Here is a 24,780-nt window from a genome sequence, read left to right as displayed (position 1 = left end):
AGTCTGGGGTTTCAACCCTTGCTCTCAACTTGCGCAGGATGCGTGCTGCATGGGTCCTCTTCCTTTGGGGGAAAATGAAGAGAGAGATGCAGTTGAAGTCAGAAGTTTACATACACCTTAGCCAAAAACATTTAAACTCAGTTTTTCACAATTCCTGAGATTTAACCCTAGTAAAGATTCCCTGTCTTAGCTCAGTTAGGATCACCACTTTATTTGAAGAATGTGAAATGTCAGAATAATAGTAGAGAGAATGATTTATTTCAGCATTTATTTATTTCATCACATTCCCAGAGGATCAGAAGTTGACATACACTCAATTAGTATTTGGTAGCATTGCCTTTTAAATTGTTTAACTTGGGTCAACTGTTTCGGGTAGCCTTCCACAAGCTTCCCACAGTAAGTTGGATTAATTTTGTCCCATTCCTCCTGACAGAGCTGGTGTAACTGAGTCAGGTTTGTAGGCCTCCCCTTGTTCACACACACTTTTTAAGTTCTGCCCACACATTTTCTATAGGATTGAGGTCAGGGCTTTGTGATGGCAACTCCAATACCTTGACTTTGTTGTCCTTAAGCTATTTTTACAACTTTGGAAGAATGCTTGAGGTCATAGTCCATTTGGAAGACCCATTTACCAAGCTTTAACTTCCTGATTGATGTCTTGAGATGCTGCTTCAATATATCCACATAATTTTCTTGCCTCATGATGCCATTTATTCTGTGAAGTGCACCAGTCCCTCCTGCAGCAAAGCACCCCAACAACATGATGCTGCCACCCCCGTGCTTCACCATTGGGATGGTGTTCTTCGCTTGCAGGCCTCCCCCTTTTTCCTCCAAACATAATGATGGTCATTATGGACAAACAGTTCTATTTTGTTTCATCAAACCAGAGGACATTTCTCCAACTCGTAGAATCTTTGTGCCCATGTTCAGTTGCAAACCATAGTCTGGCTTTTTATGGTGGTTTTGGAGCAGTGGCTTCTTCCTTGCTGAGTGCCCTTTCAGGTTATGTCGATATAGACTCGTTTTAATGTGGATATAGATACGCTTTCCTCCATCATCTTCACAAGGTCCTTTGCTGTTATTCTGGGATTGATTTGCACTTTTTGCCCAAAAATATGTTAATCTCTATGAGACCGAATGCATCTCCTTCCTGAGCAGTATGTCGGCTGCGTGGTCCATGGTGTTTATCCATCCTTTTGGGATAGGGGGCAGCATTTTCACTTTGGATGAATAGAAGGCCCAGAGTCAACTGCCTCCTACTCTGTTCCAGATGCTAATATATGCATATTATTATTAGTATTGATAGGAAAGAGGTCTCAGGCTTCAGAGACGCGCGCTCCCAACAGATTTACCTCTCGTTCCAGTGCTTTTCTTCAGACATAGAATTCTCCGGGGTTGGAAGCTTATTGATGTTTTATGTTAAAAGTTATCCTAAATATTGATTCCATACATCGCTTGACTTGTTTCTACGACCTGTAATGGAACTTTTCTAGTTTTTGTCTGGACAAAGTGCTTCTGCCTCATGAAGATGGATTATCAGCTTAACACGCCTGACAACGTTGATATTTTGGACATAAATGATGGCCTTTATGGAACAAATCAGTCATTTATTGTCGAACTGGGATTCCTGGGAGTTTCTTCTGATGAAGATGAACCAGACTTGTAGAGGTCTACAATTTTTTTCTAAGGTCTTGGCTGATGTCTTTGGATTTTTCCATGATGTCAAACAAAGAGGTAGGCCTTGAAATACATCCACAGGTACACCTTCAATTGACCCAAATGTTTGTCAATTAGCCTATCAGAAGCTTCTATGCCATGACATCATTTTCTGAATTTTCCAAGCTGTTTAAAGGCACAGTCAACTTAGTGTATTTAAACTTCTGACCCACTGATATAGTGAATTATAAGTGAAATAATATGTCTGTAAACAATTATTGGAAAAATTACTTGTGTCATAAACAAAGTAGATGTCCTAACTCAACTAGCCAAAACTATAGTTTGTTAACAATACATTTTTGGAGTGGTTGAAAAGTGTATAAACTTCCGACTTTTGGTGAGAGTCAAACATTGCCTATAATCTTCTTTGCTGTTGATCGAGGTGCCATCATATTCACCTCCGGTTCTTCTGAAGTCTAGATGTACCCTCTGCCTGTCTGCCCAAGCGCCCGAGTGACTGCACCTCTACTTATACCCATTTGGGGTACTGAGGGACAGGTGGGACCTATTCCAGGTGCCACTGGTTGCAGAACCTAGACTGAGTAATATTGGTGTTGAATACCCAGCCCCAGTTGGTGACTGTAGAGCTGCCCATTGGGCTGACTGACCTTGGCCTCTCTTGCCCTCTGGAGCTGACCATGGTCCTGCTACTTCCTTGTAGCTCCCTGCTTTCCCCACAGTGTGTGTGTGTCTCTCTCTCCGTATCTCCAGCTCAGTCTCCATCTCCCTGCTCTCTCTCTATGAGAATACACATTTAGCTCTCTCTCTCTGTCCTCTCTCCTCCTTATGCCAATGGCAGTAACAATAGCATCTATCAATCTAACCCCTCTACACCCAGGCCTAAGACGGACATCACGGCTAACATAGAGGATGAAGAGAGGAAAGGAAGCTATGGCTAGAGAATAAGGACAAAACCCATAGCTGCCCGGGTCTATATTCAGCAATGTTAACCTAATACTGTTATTACCTCAGTGTTACTGCAGCTGGAGTTGTTTATTTATCTAATACCTCGCCACTGTCTCACTATTATTTAAAAACCAACCCATTCCCTGCTGCACGCAAACGCACACGTGCACACAAACATACACACAGGAAATGGCAAGGTTTTGGAGAAGGGATCACACATGGCAACAGAGGCAGGATGGGCAGAGTGCAGACAGCCTCCTGAAAACATACAGCACCCACACAGAGGCAAGCACACACACACACACACACACACACACACACACACACACACACACACACACACACACACACACACACACACACACACACACACACACACACACACACACACACACACACACACACACACACACACACACACACACACACACACACACAGTGTGTGATGTGCAGGCTGACTCATAACCCGCAGACCCTGCGGTTATATCCACAGGATGGATGGGGTTTAGGTCATTAAAATGGGTTGAATGAAAGTTAATGTGCAATTTATATCTATAGGCTACTTGAGGTTTTTCTTTTTATTATTTTAGGCTATCTGGCATTATTGCGCAAACCTAAGCCTCAAGGTCTAACTGTACAAGCGCCAAGTAGCCTGGCCACGCTCAATCGCCAAATGCTTTGGGAACAGGGAAGAAAAGTTAACGTCACTACACAAGAAAAATGACAATGTCAAAGCTTTATTCAAGAAGAGAAAAGCTGCAGGAAAGTTGAACATAAAGCGAAGGTAGTTTGGGAAAGATTTGGTGGAGTGGTAAAAGAGGATGATGGCAGTGATGGCTATGTTAGCCTATGTGTGATGATTGTGAGGTCCTATACACATTCGACAGTCACAAGATGGGGATTTTGAATAGGCCTATGGCACGTCAAGGGAACTGTAGCCTACTGTTCAGGTGGGTTAGATCGAAACTAAAACCTGGAAACTGACTGTAGGTCTATAACCTCTCACACATTGCCTTAATATTAACTCCTGCAGAACTAAGCATTTCTTGCTGTAAAATGATACACCAAATGTAGGCAAAATGTTTAATTGGGAAATGGAGTGGAGGTGCTATCTTTATTAGCGTCATAAAAGCTGATCGTGTTTCAACCACATAAAATATGCATCCAAACCAAATTGAAGTCTTATCAGAAACATGTCGAGTTGCTTTCACACATTTTTTTATTTCCTTAGAAATGAATGTAATTTGGAAATTTTCAACAGAAGAAGATGACAAAGGAAACTTTACCGGTGTCAACTAGATTGAAGTATTCATTCTATCAATTTACGGCAATATTCTGGTGAGCAAGGGTTTAATTAGTCTTATAGGGCAAAATATAATGAGGAGAAAAGTGTATTGGGTATTCAGAGGATATTTATAAACTAAAATAACATTGATGCTTACAAGAAGGGGTTGGAAGTGGTTCAAGGAATAGAACTGAAAACCGGAAAATAGTTACATATCTCAAGGAACAGAAACGAAACCGGAACGAAAGTGATCCATATACTGTTCCACAACAGAACCGTTATTTTAAAAGCATGGGAACCGTTTTTTCCCCCAGCCATTTTTTTCTAGTCCCACAAAAAAAATGCAACTAAGCGCCTATGCAAAGCCATCACTGTGTCACTCAGAAACGTATGCCAGTGTCTGCCTGTAAGCTGAAAAATCTTTGCCAGTGTGTGTGCATGTTAAGGCTACCTTCCTCCGAAGCATTAACTACTATATTGATGTTACCAGAGTGATTCAGAAGATAGAGAGATAGATTTTTGATTAGCTAGAGAAGAATATATAAACTTTTCAATGCTAGTTAAGGATACCACAGTGTAGGCCTAGTTGGATTTATTAACTACAAAAAGGTCAAATGTGTTTTTATTCTGGTGCTACTCTGTACACACAAGCTTGTGAGCTTGCTAGCTCAAAGGACATTCAAAGTTCCTTCATTGAAGCCGCTCCCTGCCAGGTATAATTCTGTGCACTTAATTCAAATAAAGCATGTCAGAAAAAGATGCCCAGCTCTCAAAGCCTCCTCCTCAGCCTTCTCTCGCTTTCTCCTCACCCACAAAATTTGAGTTGCGCCATAGACGTAAGATGTCAACAGCTAGCTCTGTCTGCACTGATTGGTGAAGTATTTTAATGAGCGAAATGGAAAAAACAGTTGATTTCACAGGTTAAAAAGGAACAGAAAGGAACAATATAAACTGGTACTCTTGGGGGTTTGAACTGGTTCAGAACTTTACTGTGGAATGGAACAACAACAAAAATGGTTCTGTTCAGAACAAAACGATCAGAAAATAATGTAGGTATAAACCCTGCTTACAACTAATCATTTTCTTTATTCTGTCAAACTTGATAATTGAAAATAAATATAAACAGAGGTTTACAAGTAACATTGAGTTGATGTACAATACTTGCCCTGGAGTAGGGGCAAGCCTCACCTCTTCTGTAAAAGGTCTAAAGAGGGAGGGGTTACTGGGTAGGTTCCTCAGTCCTGCTAGTACACACACACACTCACTTCAGGTTGTCACTGTGATAGCAAAAACTTTGATGCTTTCCCTCACTAGATCTAGTCAAGTGTACAGAATTGATTTAGAGGCGAGTTGTGTTGATTCCTTTACTATCTCAGCCATCCAGGGCAAATCAAACCAAATGTATTTGTCACATGCGTCATGAGCAATAGGTGTACGCTAACAGTTAAATGCTTACTTACAGTTCCTTTTCCCAACAATTCAGAGTCCTTTTTCCCCTTTACTTGGTCGACAACAAAGTATTGAGAGGAGCCCCTACAAGGCTCTACATCTGTATCTGTGCAAGAGTGTGAAAATGAATGACAAGATGTAGAGGCCTGAATTCCACACCCAGTACTTCTCTCATAATGGATAGAGCCTGCAGTGGAATCTGACTTCTATATGGATGGCATTCACTTTAGCCCATATCATATTGCATGCATGACATTCACACACACATATGCAATATACACAGACCATATTTAGGCCATCAAACCCAATGTCCCATAGCAGATATCATACACACAAACACTGTCAAAGACCACCAACCACCTGTGGTGTGTATCACAAGTGGATAGTATCAGCATGCATGCATAACCATACACATACACAAAACACACACCAGAGCATGTGAGCTGATTTGAGTGGTTGGAAATCCTGCTCATTGCTCATGAAGTGGTGCTTGCCCACTGCTCCTGCTTCATGTCCTTTCCAACCGCTCCTAAAACTGCTGTGTGCTCACGGGAAAACATACTGACGCTCCAAATTTGCCTATTCATTAAAATCACAATTGAACCAACACCCATTTACTTTTGTGACCACCTGGACCGACCATTTGTTTTGAAGTATTGAAACCAAACCAAATGATTATAATGAATATTATTGAATAAACATGAAACGGTGAATGTAAGAAGTGCACATCGTTTGAAATAGGCTACATGTCATAATAAACAGCATATAAACACTCTACATAGGTCAGGAGCCAGAGAAGGAGACTAAGACTGAATGTAAATGTATTATTTAGGCTATATTATTTCAAGGCTATAGCCTACAAATACATTGTGAAGCATTTGTGAGTGCGTTACAATAGGCTGGTAGGGACATAAAGCGCTCAGTATTTAAACAACATTTTCATTGTATAGTCTATTCATCATTATAGTCTTAAAAAAATTTACTTAGTCTTACTTAGTCTTAGTCTTAAAAACTTACTTAGAGAATGAAATACAAATTAAACGGAAAATGACTTATTACTGCCTTTGAATTCACTTTTAGAAACAGTAGTTTGGTCAGTCTATGGCTTCAGGCTCATGCGATGGTCCCTGGAGAACAGGCCACCAGTGGAGAATATCCTCTCCTCACTTGCAGAGTAACCCAATCAAAAGGGAACGGCTCCTTGAACATGGGAATATGCCAGGCCTATTGGGCCGAAATCAATTATGGCCTACTGTATAGATTAGGGTTCTCAACTGACAAATCTGGCCCACCAGTAATATTATCTGGCCCCCAAAAGCCCCCAAATTATTCTAAATATGTTTTTATTAAAAAACAATATACATGAATAAAAATATATAGGACTGAGATGCAAAAGCCCAAAATGCAATGTCCCAAGAAGGAAGTTACCCTACCTAAATAATGCAAAAGTTACATTTTAATTTATCTAATAAAGCAGGCAGCGGACCATTTTGTGGTGCTGAAACGTAAAGCTGCAACCGCAGCACAATCAATAGGAGTTGACCAGCACCTGGTTCTGAAAATATAGCGAACTCTTTTATGCAAGTGGCACACAGCAACAGATGGGGCAAAACTACACCAGTCGAGTAATTCACTTCAACAATAGTCTTCATTTTAATTTGACTTTACAAACAACAAGAGGGCTTAATTGGAGTCTATTTCTTCCGAGCCTAGGCCATATAAAATAACTTAACTGACTGAGGTAGGTTGAGGCATAACAGCATCTTTCACAAAAAATATGACCTAATATTCTGTTATAATCTCCACCGGCACAGCCAGAAGAGGACTGGCCACCCCTCATAGCCTGGTTCCTCTCTAGGTTTCTTCCTAGAATTTTTCCTAGCCAACGTGCTTCAACACCTGCATTGCTTGCTGTTTGGGGTTTTAGGCTGGGTTTCTGTACAGCACTTTGAGATATCAGCTGATGTACGAAAGGGCTATATAAATGTTTATATATTGATTTATATGACCTAATATAAATGTGTTTTTTTTAAATGATGCCTACTTCCAATTGCAACTAGACAAAATGTAGCATCCTACATAAAACAATACTTTAAAGAAAAAAGATCAAGTCTGTTTCTGAATGTCTGTATCGGGAGTCTCGGGATAGCCTGCTCCTGTAAGAACAAACAGAAAATACTGTCAACTTGAGACCTAAATAGCCCTGTATAAGCACTCACAATAATGTTAGTATTTACTAAATACAGTCATGAAAGGCCACTGAGGTACTTACTTGGACACAATCTTGTGGATGTCTTGTGAGATAGATGTGAGTATAATGCGCAGGCAGTCTGACTATCAGTCAAAAGTTTGGACAAACCCACTTATTCAAGGGTTTTTCTTTATTTTTACTATTTTCTACATTGTAGACATAAACACACACACACAAGCATCAAACACTGAAACAGCGAAAACAGTCACCCTGACCTATGGTAACATGGTATTAACACCCCTAGCAACATGCCACCATCAATGATGGCAACACAATATGTTTTGACTACCTATTAAACAGTAGGTGTATTTGGGAAGTGGTATATTGTAGGTGTAGTTATCACAATGAGCTAACAAAAAGAGGAGTCAGAGAGATTTTGACAGAGATGGGGAATGGATAGAAAGAAAGAGTGGAGTTGGGTGTGAGGACTAGTGGGTAAGCTTTGCTATCGTCTAGGTCCGTTAGAGGATTGGCTGATTAATACAGAAATACTCATTATAAAAATTCAGAAAACAAAACATATTTTACATAGGTTTAAAGATGAACTTCTTGTGAATCAAACCACGGTATCAGATTTTAAAAATGCTTTACTGTCACCTTGGTCTTAGTATTTTTGTGTTTTCTTTAATTATTTGTTCAGGCCAGGGTGTGACATGGGTTTATTGTATTGGGGTTTTTGTAGGCATTAGGATTGTGGTTGATTAGGGGTGTGTCTAGTATAGGCTTGGCTGCCTGAGGCGGTTCTCAATCAGAGTCAGGTGATTCTTGTTGTCTCTGATGGGGAACCGTATGTAGGTAGCCTGGGTTTCACTTTGTATTTCATGGGTGATTGTTCCTGTCTCTGTGTAGTTTCACCAGATAGGCTGTAATTAGGTTTCACGTTCCGTTTGTTGTTTTGTATTTATATAAGTTTTTAATGTATCGCTTTTTCATGAAAGTCTTGAGTAACCACCACGCTGCATTTTGGTCCAAGCTCTTTCTACAAAAACGAAGAACGCCGTTACATTTACGGCCGAAGCATACCGTACGATTATTTGAGAACATAGACCAGTTGACAAATTATTACAAACAGTAACCAGCCAAGCAGAAGCGTTACAAAACTCAGAAATAGAGATAAAATTAATCCCTTACCTTTGATAATCTTCATATGGTTGCACTCAGAATACAATAAATGTTCCTTTTGTTCGATAAAGTCTCTTTAAATCCAAAAACCTCCGTTTTGTTCGCACGTTTTCTTCAATAATCCACAGACTCAAACGCAGTCAAAACAGGTAGACAAAAAAATCCTAATTGTATCCGTAAAGTTCATAGAAACATGTCAAACAATGTTTATATTCAATCCTCAGGTTGTTTTTAGCCTAAATGATCTATAATATTTCAACCGGACAATAACGTTGTCAATATAAAGGTCAACAAAGAAATGCACTCTCTCGGGATCGCGCATGAAAAAGCTCTGTGACACGTCAGGGTCCACTCATTCAGACTGGTCTTACTCCTCATTTATAAGAATACAAGTCTGAAACCATTTCTAAAGACTGTTGACATCTAGTGGAAGGCATAGAACTGCAAATTGAGTCCTAAGTCATGGAAACTGTAATGGCATTGAAAAAAAACTACTTCTCAGGTTTTCGCCTGCCAAAAATGTTATACTCAGAAACACTATTTCAACAGTTTTGGGAAACTTTAGAGTGTTTTCCATCCAAATCTACCAGTTATATGCACATCATATCTTCTGGGCCTGGAGTAGCAGGCCATTTAATTTGGGCATGCTTTTCATCCAAAATTCCGAATGCTGCCCCTATCCTAGAGAAGTTAGGATCACCAAACCTGACTGCATGGGGCTCTCTACACTTACACTCAGGATGCAGTGGAAATTGCAAGTATTGACTGAATTATGCATTTTCATATACACACACACACACCAGTGGAGGCTGCTGAGGAGGACGGCTCATTATAATCGCTGGAACGGAGTCAATGGAATGTCTTCAAACACATGGGAAACATGTATTTGATACCGTTACACTCATTCCACTCCAGCCATTCCTACGAGCCCACCCCTACCCAATTAAGGTGCCACCAACTTCCTGTGAGGCACACACACACGGAGAGTTAGCAAAAGACAGGAATAAAGTGGGGAAGGGAAAAGCGGGGAGAGAGAACACCCTCTGGTGTTAACATGAACTGTGTGTCATAGTGGGCCTTAGGCTGTCCTTTACTCCTGTTATAGTTTTCCCTTGTACACACGGACAACATCCCTGACTATGACTCATAACACACACCTTTTCCATTGCATGTTCTCATTCACACATGACCTGCCCCCCCCCCTTGTGGGTGACAGTACAAGAGGCGGGAGTAAGTCACACACAGTGTAGTTCCAGGCTAGGCCCAGATCCAAAGGTGTGGTTACTAAATGCAGTCTTTAAATAGCAGGAGCCTGGCCTGAGGATGTTTACCATACACTGAAGCACAGAACAGAACCTAGCTAGCCATTGTTGCTATACTCTCCACACAGAGATAGTGAGAGAGGGAGGTGTGGGTACTATCCTCACCCACACCTGATTCTGATCTGGGAAACTGAGCTGGGCTATGATGACTGGTTTTAATGTGATTACTACAGGGATGGTGATGACTGGCTTTGTAATGTCCCCACTATCCCTACTACTGTATGTCACATACTCTTTGGTCTGGTAAATTGGTTGTACTGTTCTTCACTATGCCTAGTCTAATCTTGAACACAACTTACTGTTACCTAGAAGTTCTTGGTGTACTAAACTAGAACAGAACTGAACTGCAGTGTTCTGCTGTAGTATTGAGTGCTGCAGTATATCCTAGTAATCTGCTTGACAGTGTTCAGTTCCACTCTGTAATGTTCAGTGCTCTGATCTTGTGTATTTTCTCTATGCAGTGCAATACTGAGGTGGTGTAATATGAAGAGCGCCATCTTCATTGTTCCCTTCAACCGCCCACTCCACTGTCCCTCTCTGATGACAGCATCAAAAGAGAATAATAGGAGAAGACAAAGGAAGTCAAGGTATCTAACCTTCATTCCAGCAGCCCAGAATAAGACGAGAGGGGGAGAGAGAGGGAGAGAGAAAGTGCCACCTGAAACACTCTGAAACACTCAGATATCCCCTTATCATAAAAGCCTTTATGTGCAGATGTTCTGTTGTCATCAGAACTGAATATGGGCCACATGCACACACATATACAGTGCCTTCAGAAAGTATTCACACCCCTTGACTTTTTCCACATTTAGTTGTGTTGAAATTGATTCAATTACACCCACGGTTATATCCGCAGGGGGTGGACGGGTTTAGGGGGTCATTAAATATTGGGTGGGTGGCAGGCAGGTTGAATAAAGAGATGACCTACACGTCAATCGACAAATGCTTTTGGGAACAGGCAGACAAAGTTTACATCAAATCCACAGGAGGCAAAAGGGCAAGGTCGGAGTTTAATTCAATTAGACAAAATATGCGAAAATGGAGAGTTGATAATAAAGAGAAGGGAGGGGCCAGTAATGTAATATTTGGAAAACATTTGGTGAAGTGGTAAATGAGGATGATAGCAGTGTTATGTGTGATGATTGTGAGGACCTATACAAATTCGACAGTCACAAAAACACGGACTTAAAACAGGCCTGTGTCACATGTCCCAAGATAGCGCCGACAGATAGAGCAGCTCTGCTTCTAACTCCTAAACAACTTTGCAGTATTTTGTTATTTTGTGTGTTATTTATTAAATTATTAGCCCAGGACATGTTTTGTGTTATTACATACAGCCGGAAATAACGTTTGTATATCAGAGAGGCGGTAACTCACTAGCATTACGAGCGGGAATGCTAATTTCCTGAATTGTTCGTACCCCCATGGCAACTTGACTGATTCCAGAGGCTGATCTAAAACACTGCCAGCAGAGAATAGGTATTCGGAGTGGACTTCTAGTCCAACTCAGGAGGTGCGCACACCATCCACCGCCTCCGAGTATATTACTCGCTAATGTTCAGTCTCTGGATAATAAAGTAGATGAGCTCAGGGCGAGAATCTCCTTCCAGAGAGACATCAGGGATTGTAACATACTCTGTTTCACGGAAACATGGCTCTCTCAGGATATAGTGTCTTTATCCATACAGCCAGTCCATACAGCCAGTCCATACAGTTGTCAGTATATCACACAGACAGGAATAAAGAACTCCCTGGGAAGAAGAAACGGGGGTGTAAAACCAGCCTCGTCGTGCGGACACAGGCGTCTTGTTTCCGGACAAGCTAAACACCTTCTTTTCCCACTTTGAGGATAACACAGTGCCACCGAGATTTGACTATCGCCCGTAGCACTCACTTCTGTCATCATGAAGTTCTTTGAAGAGGCTATTTAAGGATCATATCCCCTCTACCTTACCTGACACTCTAGACCCAATTAAAATAATCTCTCACTCAATGTTGACATAACAAAGGAGCTGATCGTGGACTTCAGAAACAGCAGAGGGTGCACGCCCCTATCCACAACGATGGGATCGCAGTGGAGCAGAAGGAAAGCTTCAAGTTCTCGGCATACACATCACTGACGCATCTGAATGGTCCACCCACACAGCTAGTGTGTGAAAAAGGCGCAACAGTGCTTCTTCAAGGAGGCTGAAGAAATTTGGCTTGGCACCTAAAACCCTCACAAACTTTTACAGATGCACAATTGAGTGCCTCCTGTCGGGCTGTATCACTGCCTGGTACGCTATCATTCAGAAGGTGAGGCTGCATAGGTGCACCGAGAGACTGAAAAACAGCTTCTATCTCAAGGCCATCAGACTGTTAAATAGCTATCACAAGGCAGCTTCCACCCGGTTACGTAACCCTGCACCTTAGATGCTGCTGCCCTATAGACATGAAATCACTGGTCACTTTAATAATGGAACACTAGCCACTATACTAATGTCTACATTTTTTTGCTTTACTCATCTCATATGTGTATACTGTATTATATTCCACATTATTTTAGTCTATGCCAGTCTGACATTGCTCATTCTAATATTTATACATTCCATTCTTTTTACTTCTAAGTTGTGAGTATTGCGTGTATTGTTGTTAATTGTTAGATGTTACTGTACTGTTGGAGCTAGAAACACAAGCATTTCTCTACACCCTCAATAACATCTGCTAAACATGTGTATGTGTAACCGGTGTTATGGCTAGATAGTTGGCTGGGTGCACACTAATAGCGTTTCAATCTGTGACGTCACTCACTCTGAGACCTTGAAGTAGTTGTTTCCCTTGCACTGCAAGGGCCGCGGCTTTTGTGGAGTGATAGGTAACAATGCTTCGAGGGAGGCAGTTGTTGATGTGTGCAGAGGTTCCCTGCTCAGTGCGAGGGAGAGGGACGGAAGGAACACTGTGACATTGATGCTGTTGATCCGGATCACTGGTTGCTGCGGAAAAGAGGAGGTCAAAAAGGAGGGTGAGTGTAACCGGTGTAAATGGCTAGCTAGATAGCGCTTGCGCGCTAATAGTGTTTCAATCGGTGACGTCACTGGCTCTGAGACCTTGAAGTGGTTGTTTCTTTGCTCTGCAAGGGCAAGGGCTTTGTGGAGCGATGGGTAATGGTGCTTCAAGGGTGACTGTTGTCGATGTGTGGAGAGGGTCCCTGGTTTGAGCTCAAGTAGGGGCAAGGAGAGGGACAAAAGCAGAACTGTTACATAAGAAGAACAAGGAAGAACAACTATTTGATACACTGCCGATTTGGCCGGTTTTTCTACTTACAAAGCATGTAGAGGTCTGTAATTTTTATCATAGGTACACTTCAACTGTGAGAGACAGAATCTAAAACAAAAACAGAAAATCACATTGTATGATTTTTAAGTAATTAATTTGCATTTTATTGCATGACATAAGTATTTGATACATCAGAAAAGCAGAACTTAATATTTGGTACAGAAACCTCTTTTGCAATTACAGAGATCATACGTTTCCTGTAGTTCTTGACCAGGTTTGCACACACTGCAGGATTTTGGCCCACTCCTCCACAGACCTTCTCCAGATCCTTCAGGTTTCGGGCTGTCGCTGGGCAAGACGGACTTTCAGCTCCCTCCAAAGATTTATTATTGGGTTCAAGTCTGAGACTGGCTAGGCCACTCCAGGACCTTGAGATGCTTCTTACGGAGCCACTCCCTTAGTTGCCCTGGCTGTGTGTTTCGGTCGTTGTCATGCTGGAAGACCCAGCCACGACCCATCTTCAATGCTCTTACTGAGGGAAGGAGGTTGTTGGCCAAGATCTCATGATACATGGCCCCATCCATCCTCCTCATTACGGTGCAGTCGTGCTGTCCCCTTTGCAGAAAAACATCCCCAAAGAATGATGTTTCCACCTCCATGCTTCACAGTTGGGATGGTGTTCTTGGAGTTGTACTCATCCTTCTTCTTCCTCTAAACACGGCGAGTGGAGTTTAGACCAAAAAAAAAAAAGCTCTATTTTTGTCTCATCAGACCACATGACCTTTCTCCCCGCTCCTCCTCTGGATCACCCAGAAGGTCATTGGCAAACTTCAGACCAGCCTGGACATGCGCTGGCTTGAGCAGGGGACCTTGCGTGAGCTGCAGGATTTTAATCCATGACGGCGTAGTGTGTTACCAATGGTTTTCTTTGAGACTGTGGTCCCAGCTCTCTTCAGGTCATTGACCAGGTCCTGCCGTGTTGTTCTGGGCTGATCCCTCACCTTCCTCATGATAATTGATGCCTCATGAGGTGAGATCTTGCATGGAGCCCCAGACCGAGGCTGTTTGACCGTCATCTTGAACTTTTTCCATTTTCTAAATTGTCTAATGTTGCCTTCTCACCAAGCTGCTTGCCTATTGTGCAGGTCTACAATTGTATCCCTGATGTCCTTAAACAGCTCTCTGGTCTTGGCCATTGTGGAGAGGTTGGAGTCTGTTTGATTGAGTGTGTGGACAGGTGTCTTTTATACAGGTAACGAGTTCAAACAGGTGCAGTTAATACAGGTAATGAGTGGCGAACAGGAGGGCTTCTTAAAGAAAAATTCTGTGAAAAAGGTTTGTGAGAGACATAATTCTTACTGGTTGGTAGGTGATCAATTACTTATGTCATGCAATTAAATGCCAATTAATTACTTAAAAATCATACAATGTGATTTTCTGATTATGTTTTAGATTCCGCCTTCACAGTTGAAGTGTATCTATGATAAAAATTACAGACCTCTACATGCTTTGTAAGTAGGAAACCTGCCAACCGGCAGTCTATCAAATACCTGTTCTCCCCGCTGTATGTGACAAATACATTTAATTTGATTTAGATTTGGAACATCAAGGGAACTGTAGGCTACTGTTCAGATGGGTTAAATGGAAACTGGAATGTGGACACTGACGATGGGTCTATAACATCTCACATAGCCTTAATATTAACTCCTGCCAAATTAAGCATTTTTTGCATTAAATGTATACTAAATGTAAGCAAAATTTGGACTGGAACAGAGGACCATCATCCTCAGTGAATTTCATACAAATACAAATAGTGAAACATTAAAAAAAGTTATCCTTTTAGATAAAACTATACTAAATACATTAACATGTCACCAAATAATTGATAAAAAATACATTGTTTTGCATTTAAGGTCTACAGTAGCCTCAGATGCACTCTGTAGGGTAGCACCATGGTGTAGCCAGAGGCCAGCTAGCTACTGTCCTCCCTCTGGGTATATTGACCTCAAAAAAAAAACCTAGGAGGCTCATGGTTCTCACCCTCTTCCATAGACTTACACAGTAATTATGACAACTTCAGGAGGACGTGCTCCAACTTATTAGAGCTCTTACAGCATGAACTGACATGAACTGACTGTTGTCCACCCAATCAAATGATCAGAGAATGACTCTAGTACTGAAAGCATAAGATACAGCTAGCTAGCACTGCAGTGCATGAAATGTAGTGAGTAGTTGACTCAAAGAGAGAGAAATATAATAGTTGAACAGTTTTAAACAAATTAATTTATTCCAAAATATTGAGAAGCAAGAGAGAGAGAGCTAACTATATGCGGTTTACATTTTTCTGTTTTACTTTCACTTGCACTTAGCTAGCAAAATGCAGCTAGCTAGTTTAGCCTACTCAACCAACCAGCTCAAACAGAGAGGGATGCTATGTTAGATAGATGGCTATCCAACACTGGAACTCTTCTAAGTCAAGGTAAGCTTTTGGTTTTATAAATATACTGCCCCCGGGCCCGCCGGGGTAACTGCTAAACTGCTTTCTGACTCTACACTGTATTGCATGATTGTAGCGTGTTTACTAACGCATTAGGTCTAGTAGCTATGTTGACCATGACGTTAACGGTCATGATATGAAGGTTCGGCATGTAAAGTTTTTTTTGGTCACAGACAGCTGCTATGTTGTGCACTGAAGTCTTCAAGCGAAGAGAAAAGGTGAGAGGAGGAGAGCGCGTAGATAGTTGCGAGAAGGAATTATATATACAACGAGCAAAGTGACCATGCTGTTTTTTGTGGCTGCTATGTAAGTCAACTGTGTTTGCATGTGATCAGGGTGCATTCATTCCACTGATTCTGTTGAAAAACGTTTCTTCAACGGATGCGAAACTTCCTCAGAACGAAACAGAGATTAATATACCTGAATTTGTCCAATAAAGACTCTTGTACGGATTCGAACTGGTGAACTACATTATTCATCTCATATGCATATGTAAATACTGTACTCTACATCATCGACGGGGCATCCTTATGTAACATGCCATGTATCACTAGCCAGTTTAACTATGCCACAGTTTCCCGGGAGGAAGAGCAGTTTACTTTGCCGTCATCCACACTCATCTCATATGATATATACTGTACTGATACCATCTACTGTATGCTGCTCTGTACCATCACTCATTCATATATCCTTATGTACATGTTCCTTATCCCCTACACTGTGTATAAGACAGTAGTTTTGGAATTGTTAGTTAGATTACTTGTTGGTTATCACTGCATTGTCGGGAACTAGAAGCACAGGAGATCTGATTTTCACAGTACACTCGCATTTAACATCTGCTAAGGATGTGTATGCAGAAATAAAAATTTGATTTGATTTTGATTTGAATGATTACTTTACATTTACATTTAAGTCATTTAGAGAGATAGATCCAGAGCAAGAGTTTTGGAGGTGCATTCACCTTATGACATCCAGGGAACAACCACTTTACAATAGTGCATCTAAATATTTTAGACGGGGGGTAGCCAGCGGTCAGGATAACTTTATCCTGATCCTAGGAAGGTTCCGGAAAGAGGCAGGGTCCGGAAGGTTGAATCCCGCTGTCACTGTCTGCCACCTAATCAAAAGTTGTTTCTGAGCTCAACCTGTGCACCTACAGTGCCTTATTTGGGTTGCGAAAGTATTCCGCAGGAGGGCCCCCTTGAACTTTGTGACCTTTTGCCACATTTCAGGCTTCAAACAGTGTGGGAAGATAAAGATATAAAACTGTATTTTTTAGTGAAGAATCAATCAACTGGCCCCTTGAACTTGTGACCTTTTGCCACATTTCAGGGGATATAAACATCAACAACAAGGGACACAATCATGAAGTGGAACAACATTTATTGGATATTTCAAAAACATTATTATAACAACATTATTTCAGAAACATATCTAAGTCAGGCCCATATCTAAATCACTTTATCACATGTAGTCGGGCAGTTGCTGATGGTTATTAGTAATTGCGGGCGGGTGAACAAATAGCTGACTCGCACAGGGCTGCGGAGGTGATTACATTTGTCAGCTAGTGATTGTCAAGCAAATAACTTCTGGCCTCAAGGTAATTGACCGTTCATGAACACAAACACATTTAGCATCTCCTGGCTTCCACACCTACAAGCTACTGATCCAGTCCTTTGGAACATCTACTGTTCATTTTAAAAAGTCTAATAAATCCATTTAAGATAGTCTACACCATCACAATAAATCCATTATTTATGCTAGATAGGTCTAAAGAAACATGATATGAAGAAAATGTCATCTATTTCAGAAGAACAGAATAGCTTTAAAGATATAAAACTGAGTTCATTATGTTAGGTCCTGATCTCGATTTGCCATGATATGCCAAATGGCTGTGGGCTACATTAGTTCATTTATCGCTCATGCAGTCAAGATTTGCTTAGAATTCCGTGGCATTATTTGATATTATTTTATAGTATGAAGAATATAATTGAACATAGTTGAATAAAATAGAAATAATGATTTCAAAGCATTTCTGAGGGTAGTGCCCGCACGCAGCTATTCTGTGTTGAGCTGTTAACAAAGAAACAGGTCATCCTGTATGCTTAATTTAGGGTTATTTATGTGATACAAACGTTGGGCTATATGTTTTGATTTGTATTACATTCTAAGACTGCATGACGCAACTCCAATGAAGATTGGAATAAAGTCACATGAAAGGCATGAGCTCTGCTTTGTTTCGTGCACAGGCGGCACACACTTCATCGGTTTCTCATTCACAATTTGACAAGCACTTGATAATGCCCAAGTTTCCTGGCGGCATCCGCCTCGTGTGGCCGTCATGCTTGGCTGTAATGCTTGGCTGTAATGCTTGGCTGTAATGCCTGGCAGTAATGCTTGGATGTAATGCCATAAAAATGTCATGCCTTTAGCGGACAGTGGCCGTTGTGCCCTTGGGCTGAATACATTGATGTCAGAGTGATTACAGGGACAATAGTGTGCTGACCATCAGCAGCATCAGAGCTTGAGAAGTCCAGTTACCGTGACAAACGGTCAAGTGGAATTTGACTGTGGTCATGACTCTTACTGCCGGTGTTACGGTAATGTGGTCACCGTAACATCCCCTAGACCCGCACGCCACTACTACACAACAATACCCCAATAACCCATGTCAAAGTGTAATTATGTTTTTAGAAGTCAATAAGTATTCAAACACTTTGTTATGCCACACCTAAATAAGTAGTCCATTCTGATTAACGAGTCACATAATAAGTTGCATGGACTCACTCTGTGTACAATAAGTGTTTAACATTATTTTAGAATGACTACCTCATCCCTGTACCCCACACATAGTTATCTGTAAAGTCCTCAGTCAAGAAGTGAATTTCAAACACAGATTCAATCACAAAGACTAGGAGGTAATCCTATTGGTAGATGGGTAAAAATAATAAAAAGCAGACATTGAATAACCCTTTGAGCATGGTGAAGTTATTAATCACACTTTTGATTGCGTATCAATACATCTAGTCACTACAAAACAGGCGTCCTTCCCAACTTGTTGCCGAAAGGGAAGGAAACCGCTTAGGGATTTCACCATGAAGCAAATGGTGACTTCAAAACAGTTACAGAGTTTAACAACTGTGAAAGGAGAAAACTGAGGATAGGTCAACAACAATGTAGTTACGCCACAACACTAACCAAAATGACAGAGTGAAAAGAAGGAAGTCTGTACAGAATAAAAAATATTCCAAACACGCATCCTGATTGCAATAAGGCATTCAATTGAAATGAATGGAAATTAAATTAACTTTACATTATATCCTGAATACAAAGTCTTATGTTTGAGCAAATCCAACACAACGCACCACTGAGTATGACTTTTCAAACTGTGTCGTGACTTGACTTTGACATGAATCTGAAGACATTTATTTATGTAATTAACTATGTTTAATTGTTAACCGGTTTAATGAATCATGCAACAATCAACAGATTAGGATCCGGGGCACCATAAGAGCGGTTCTTGAAAGAGTTAACATCTCCTGAATTAAACTTTAAAAGGTCATATCACCTCTATAAACAGTCAACCTATTAAACATAACCTCGTATCATATCATCATTCTGAACAGTCGTAACCTCCATCTACAAAAACCCAAGCCATACTTATGATTCAGTACTACACAAATTGGTTTAATTATTTATTTACGATCTAATTAAATGGGAACACAGGATAAACATACACACTTTGCACCGGTTATTGACTGAAGTCTTAAAACGCTGAAAACAGGTCCTTAGCGGAATGACAACAACATGGCTGCTTGTTAAAGAAGAGATGGAGAGGAGGAGAGAGGGACAGAGACACTAAAAATTGGTACATTCAAAACTACTCTCACCTACAGTAACCATATACTTTGCACACAAACCGCTGCCCGCTTTGAATAAGAATATCAAGAATGTATTTACGTGAAATGCCTGGGTTCGACGGGATCTCTCTCTGTGAATAGGGTAGCCTTGAAAGGAAGTTGGGCCTTTTCGCGGCACGCTTGTAAGACTCTGATTGTCCAAAATGGTTCCGACAAGTCTTCTACTGCTGTCCTTCTCTGCAGTTGTCCGATATCCGGTGACTTGTCGTGTTGTCCGGAACAGAACTACACAGTTTACTTTCCTTCCATTCACTCTTGAAGAGGCTTTTGAAGATAGGCTAGGGAGAGTATTGTCTCCACCTCGTGTCGAGATTCAAAGTTCAAACCACTTTAAACGTGCAGATGCAGCTTCACATCTTTCTGGTCTGATGTGTTTTTTTTCTTAACCCATCATTTATAAAATTTGCTCAAAAAGGGCGGTTCCAACAGGTTAACATGCCTCTGACCTCACTCAGGGCGGTGACGACTCACTGTGCAAAGTTATATATGTATTTAATCTCTTATAGCTTCTCAAATCACATCTCTCTCTTAACAAAAACACTTGAATCATTGTTCATATTACATGTATGTAATATGTAACACATTGTATGGAAACTTACAGTTTTCCTTTATGACGTTGTTAATGACTTCACAAAATAACCAACTAAATTAAATTTGACCATTCCCCACGTTCTATGTTAGAAATATTGTTTCAGTATTGATTTACAACAGGACGTGAGTTGTTAAACCCCTCCCCTAGTTATTTCCTTCCCCTCCTCTAAGGTGAGAGGGTGTCTGATTGAAATGAATAATTGCAAACCTGATCTGACATATTTTGATTTTTGTGGACAGTCAAGACAGTATTTTCAATCATGGTGGTGGCTGCATCATGTTATGGGTATGCTTGTCATTGGCAAGGAAATAAATGGAATAGAGCTAAGCACAGAAACAATCTTTGAGGAAAACAAATTGTATTTGTCACATGCGCCAAATACAACAGGTGTAGAGATCTCACCGTCAAATGCTTACTTACAACCCCTTAACCAACAATGCAGTTCAACAATTCAAGAAATAGATAAAAGAAAATATTAACTAAATAACCTGAAGTAAAATTACAAATAAAAACTTTATATAAAATAAAAAAAAATGAACACAAAAATACATAACAATAACAAGGCTATATGTCCGATGTCAATATAACCGATGTCAATATGCGGGGTTACAGGTTACAGGTTAGTCGAGGTCATTTGTAAAGTGACTATGTATAGATAATAAACAGCGTGTAGCAGCAGTGTAGGGGTGGGTCAATGTAAATAATCTGGGTGGCCATTTGATTAACTGTTACAGTCTTATGGCTAAGGGGATAGAAGCTGTTAAGGAGCCTTTTGGTCGTAGACTTGGCGCTTCGGTTCCGCTGTCATGCGGTAGCAGAGAGAACGGTCTACGACTTGGGTGACTGGAGTCTTTGACAATGTTTTGGGCCTTCTCTGACACCGCCTAGTATATAGGTCCTGGATGTCAGAAAGCTTGGGCCCCAATGATATACTGGGCCGTACGCACTACCTCTGTAGTGCCTTGCGGTCAGATGCCGTGCAGTTTCCATACCAGGTGGTGCCATATCAGTCTACTTTCCAACAGACACTAGGGAGACAATTCACCTTTCAGCAGGACAATAACCTAAAACACAAGGCTAAATATACACTGGAGTTGCTTACCAAGACAACATTGAATGTTCCTAGGTGGCCCTTATAGTTTAAAACGTAAATTGGCTTAGAAATCTACGGCAGGACTTGAAAATGCCTGTCTAGCAATGATCAACAACCAACTTGACAGAGCTTGAAGAATTTTAAAAATAATAATGCTCAAATATTGTACAATCCAGTTGTGCAAAGCTCTTACAGACTTACCCAGAAAGACTCACAGCTGGAATCGTGATTCTCAAATAATGAAATTCATGTTTAATTTGTTATATATTATTTTCCTTCCACTTTGACATTACAAAGTATTTTGTGTAGATTGTTGACAAAAAGGTACAAAGAAATACATTTTTATCCCACTTTGTAACACAACAAAATGTGGAAAAAGTCAAGGGGTGTGAACACTTTCTGAAGGCCCTGCACACAGAGTCACACAGAGACACACATACGGCCACACAAACAGATGTTTGTGCGTGTATGGGTTAAGTGTTTATGGGTTAAGGTGTTTGAGATGTTGAGTTTAGATTTGGAAATAGAGTGAAAGTGAGAGAAGCAGGGGATAGGATAAAGAGGGGAGAGAACACACTGTGTTCAGTAGAGCATATATAAGAGTGTGTTGACGTGTCCCTTTAGTCAGAAATACCATGGCAGCTCCAGGACTGTCAGGCACTACTCCTCAGAGACCCATACTGTCACCCATTCCTCTCCTCCACCTCTCTTTTCCTCTACTTGTCTACCCCAAAAACCTTCCCTTTCTCTACCCTCTCTTTCCTTCCTCTCATCTATCCCCTCACCTCTCCTTCTCTCCTAACCCCCCACCCCTCCTCTCACCTCTCCTCCTCTCTTCCCCTTCTGTCTTTTCTCTCCTCTCATCTCCTTTCCCTCTACTCCTCCCTTCCTCTCAGCACTGTCGAGACAGGACATCTGTACATGCCCAACACTGATCTTAACAGACATCTGTTCAACCCTCACTATGAGACAGGAGGAGATAGGATTGGGAAAATGCTACAAACTCAAGATTGAATTATGCAAGAGCACTAGAACAGAATCAAAATGGAGGATGTCAACAGCAACACAAATATTTGACCCTGCTGGTCATCTATGAACATTTGAACATCTTTGCCATGTTCTGTTATAATCTCCACGGCACAGCCAGAAGAGGACTGGCCACCCTCATAGCCTGGTTCCTCTCTAGGTTTCTTCCTGGGTTCTGGCCTTTCTCTGAGTTTTTCCTAGCCACCGTGCTTCTACACCTGCATTGCTTGCTGTTTGGGGATTTAGGCTGGGTTTCTGTACAGCACTTTGTGACATCAGCTGATGTAAGAAGGGCTTTATAAATACATTTGATTTGATTTGACAAATACCCAGTGAAATAGCACAGTATCTTACAAATACTTTAACCCCATGCTGAAGAGGCCTACTAAATAAGAGTCAGATAGTGATTCACATCCTTCCTCCTTCACACCTGCGGTTACTGAAGCCACCAGGTGTGGATGAAGCCTAGAGGTGACTAAGAGGTTATTTGATAGCTATGTCCATTCCACCACAAGCCGTTGTGACAGTGTGACGAGGCGAAGAGGCTGGTGTTGGCACTCACAGTTCGATGGCTTTGTTCCACATGATGACGTAGCCTGAGAGTGTGAAGGACTCCACGTTGACGATGTGGATGTTTCCTTTCTCTGTGCCGATGTACAGCCATTTACTTTGGAAGGGCAGGTGGACGAATGTGATCCTGGAGGATGGAGAGAAATGAGAAAGTTTATGTAGGAGTTAAGAGACACAGAGAAAGAGACACAGAGAGGTAGTAAAAGTGGTAGCATTAGACAAAGAGAGAGAAAAGAGAAAGACAGAAGTGTTTTGCTGATGATATCCTATTGCATTTAAAACACAGAAACTGCAGTTTAAGAATCTTCCTTGTTTTCTACAGTGAGCTAATAATGCTGAGCTGAGACCAAGGTGACGGTGGAGGTGTTTAAAACTCTATTCGGCACCTAATTACCGGACTGATGCGAGAGAAGAGGACTGAACCAGAACACGTTACCCTTCCTTCCATGCTCTCCATTTACCCATCTGTGTCATCTTCATTCTTTCATCAATTTGTCCAATAATTCCACTCGTCCTTCAACCATCAATTAATCCATTCATCCATCTCTCCATGTGAAGTTTAATGAACGGTCAAAAGCTTTTGAAACCTACATCCGTCTCTACCTGAGTCAGCCTCTACCCCCAAGCCATAGGACTCCTAATAGGTCTCCTAAATACTCATGACTGCTAAATAGTTCATTAATGTTTACCTAAACTATCTGCACTGAACCTATCTTGCACGGACTCTATGCACAATCACAAGACTACACACTACCATATACATATTTACACACACTGCACTGACAATCTCACACAAAACCCATGCACATTCACTGCATATGCACATGCACACATAACACATAGACACATACCTCCACCTTACCTGTCACCCTAAACCCACTTCGATTTGCTTACCACCCCAATAGGTCCACCGACAATGCAATCGCCATCATACTGCACACTGCCTTATCCCATCTGGACCAGAGGAAAACCTATGTAAGGATGCTGTTTATTGACTATAGCTCAGCATTCAACACCACATTACCCTCCAAGATCATCATTAAGCTTGAGGCCCGGGGTCTGAACCCCACCCTGTGCAATTGGGTTCTGGACGTCCTAACGGAGCGTCCTCTCAGGTAGTGAAGATAGAAAGCAACATCTACACTTCACTGATCCTCAACACTGGGGCCTCACAAAGGTGTGTGCTCAGCCCCTCCTGTACTCACTGTTCACCCATGACTGTGTGGTCATGCACGCTCCAACTCAATCATGAAGTTTGTAGATGACACAACAGTAGTAGGCTTGATTACCAACAAAGACGAGACGGTCTACAGGAGGAGGGGAAGGCTCGGAGTGTGGTGTCAGGAAAACAACCTCTGACTCAAGGTCAACAAAACAAAGGAGATGACTTCAGACTTCAGGAAACAGCGGAGGAGCACCCCCTATCCACATCGATGGGACAGCAGTGGAGAAGGTGGAAAGTTTTGAGTCCCAGGCATACATATCACTGACAAACTGAAATAGTCCACCCACACAGACAGTGTGGTGAAGAAGGCGCAACATCGCCTCTTCAACCTCAGGAGGCTGAATAAATTTGGCTTGTCACCTAAAACCTCAAAAACTTTTACAGATGCACGATTGAGAGCATCCTGTCGGGCTGTATCACCACCTGGTATGACAACGGCACCTCCCACAATCACAGGGCTCTCCAGAGGGTGGTGCGGTCTGCACAAAGCATCACCGGGGGCAAAACTACCCGCCCTCCAGGACACCTACAGCACCCGATGTCATAGGAAG

At 41.5% G+C, this 24,780-nt stretch overlaps 1 protein-coding gene across 1 annotated transcript in view; it reads right to left on the bottom strand.

Annotated features, from left to right (window-relative positions):
* LOC123992133 (syntaxin-binding protein 5-like) overlaps nucleotides 1-23,478 on the bottom strand; it is a 25,034-nt gene extending 1,556 nt beyond the window's left edge. The window contains exons 1-2 of the mRNA XM_046293404.1: nucleotides 23,441-23,478; nucleotides 22,997-23,131 (exon numbers count right to left, since the gene is read on the bottom strand). Of these exons, the coding sequence (XP_046149360.1) occupies nucleotides 22,997-23,131; nucleotides 23,441-23,478 (173 nt within the window). The remainder of the gene's footprint in view (nucleotides 1-22,996; nucleotides 23,132-23,440) is intronic.
* Between the last annotated feature and the right edge of the window lie 1,302 nt (nucleotides 23,479-24,780).

Source organism: Oncorhynchus gorbuscha, linkage group LG01, assembly GCF_021184085.1.
Source record: "Oncorhynchus gorbuscha isolate QuinsamMale2020 ecotype Even-year linkage group LG01, OgorEven_v1.0, whole genome shotgun sequence".
NCBI lineage: Eukaryota > Metazoa > Chordata > Actinopteri > Salmoniformes > Salmonidae > Oncorhynchus > Oncorhynchus gorbuscha.
This window is presented reverse-complemented; position numbering and strand designations above follow the sequence as displayed.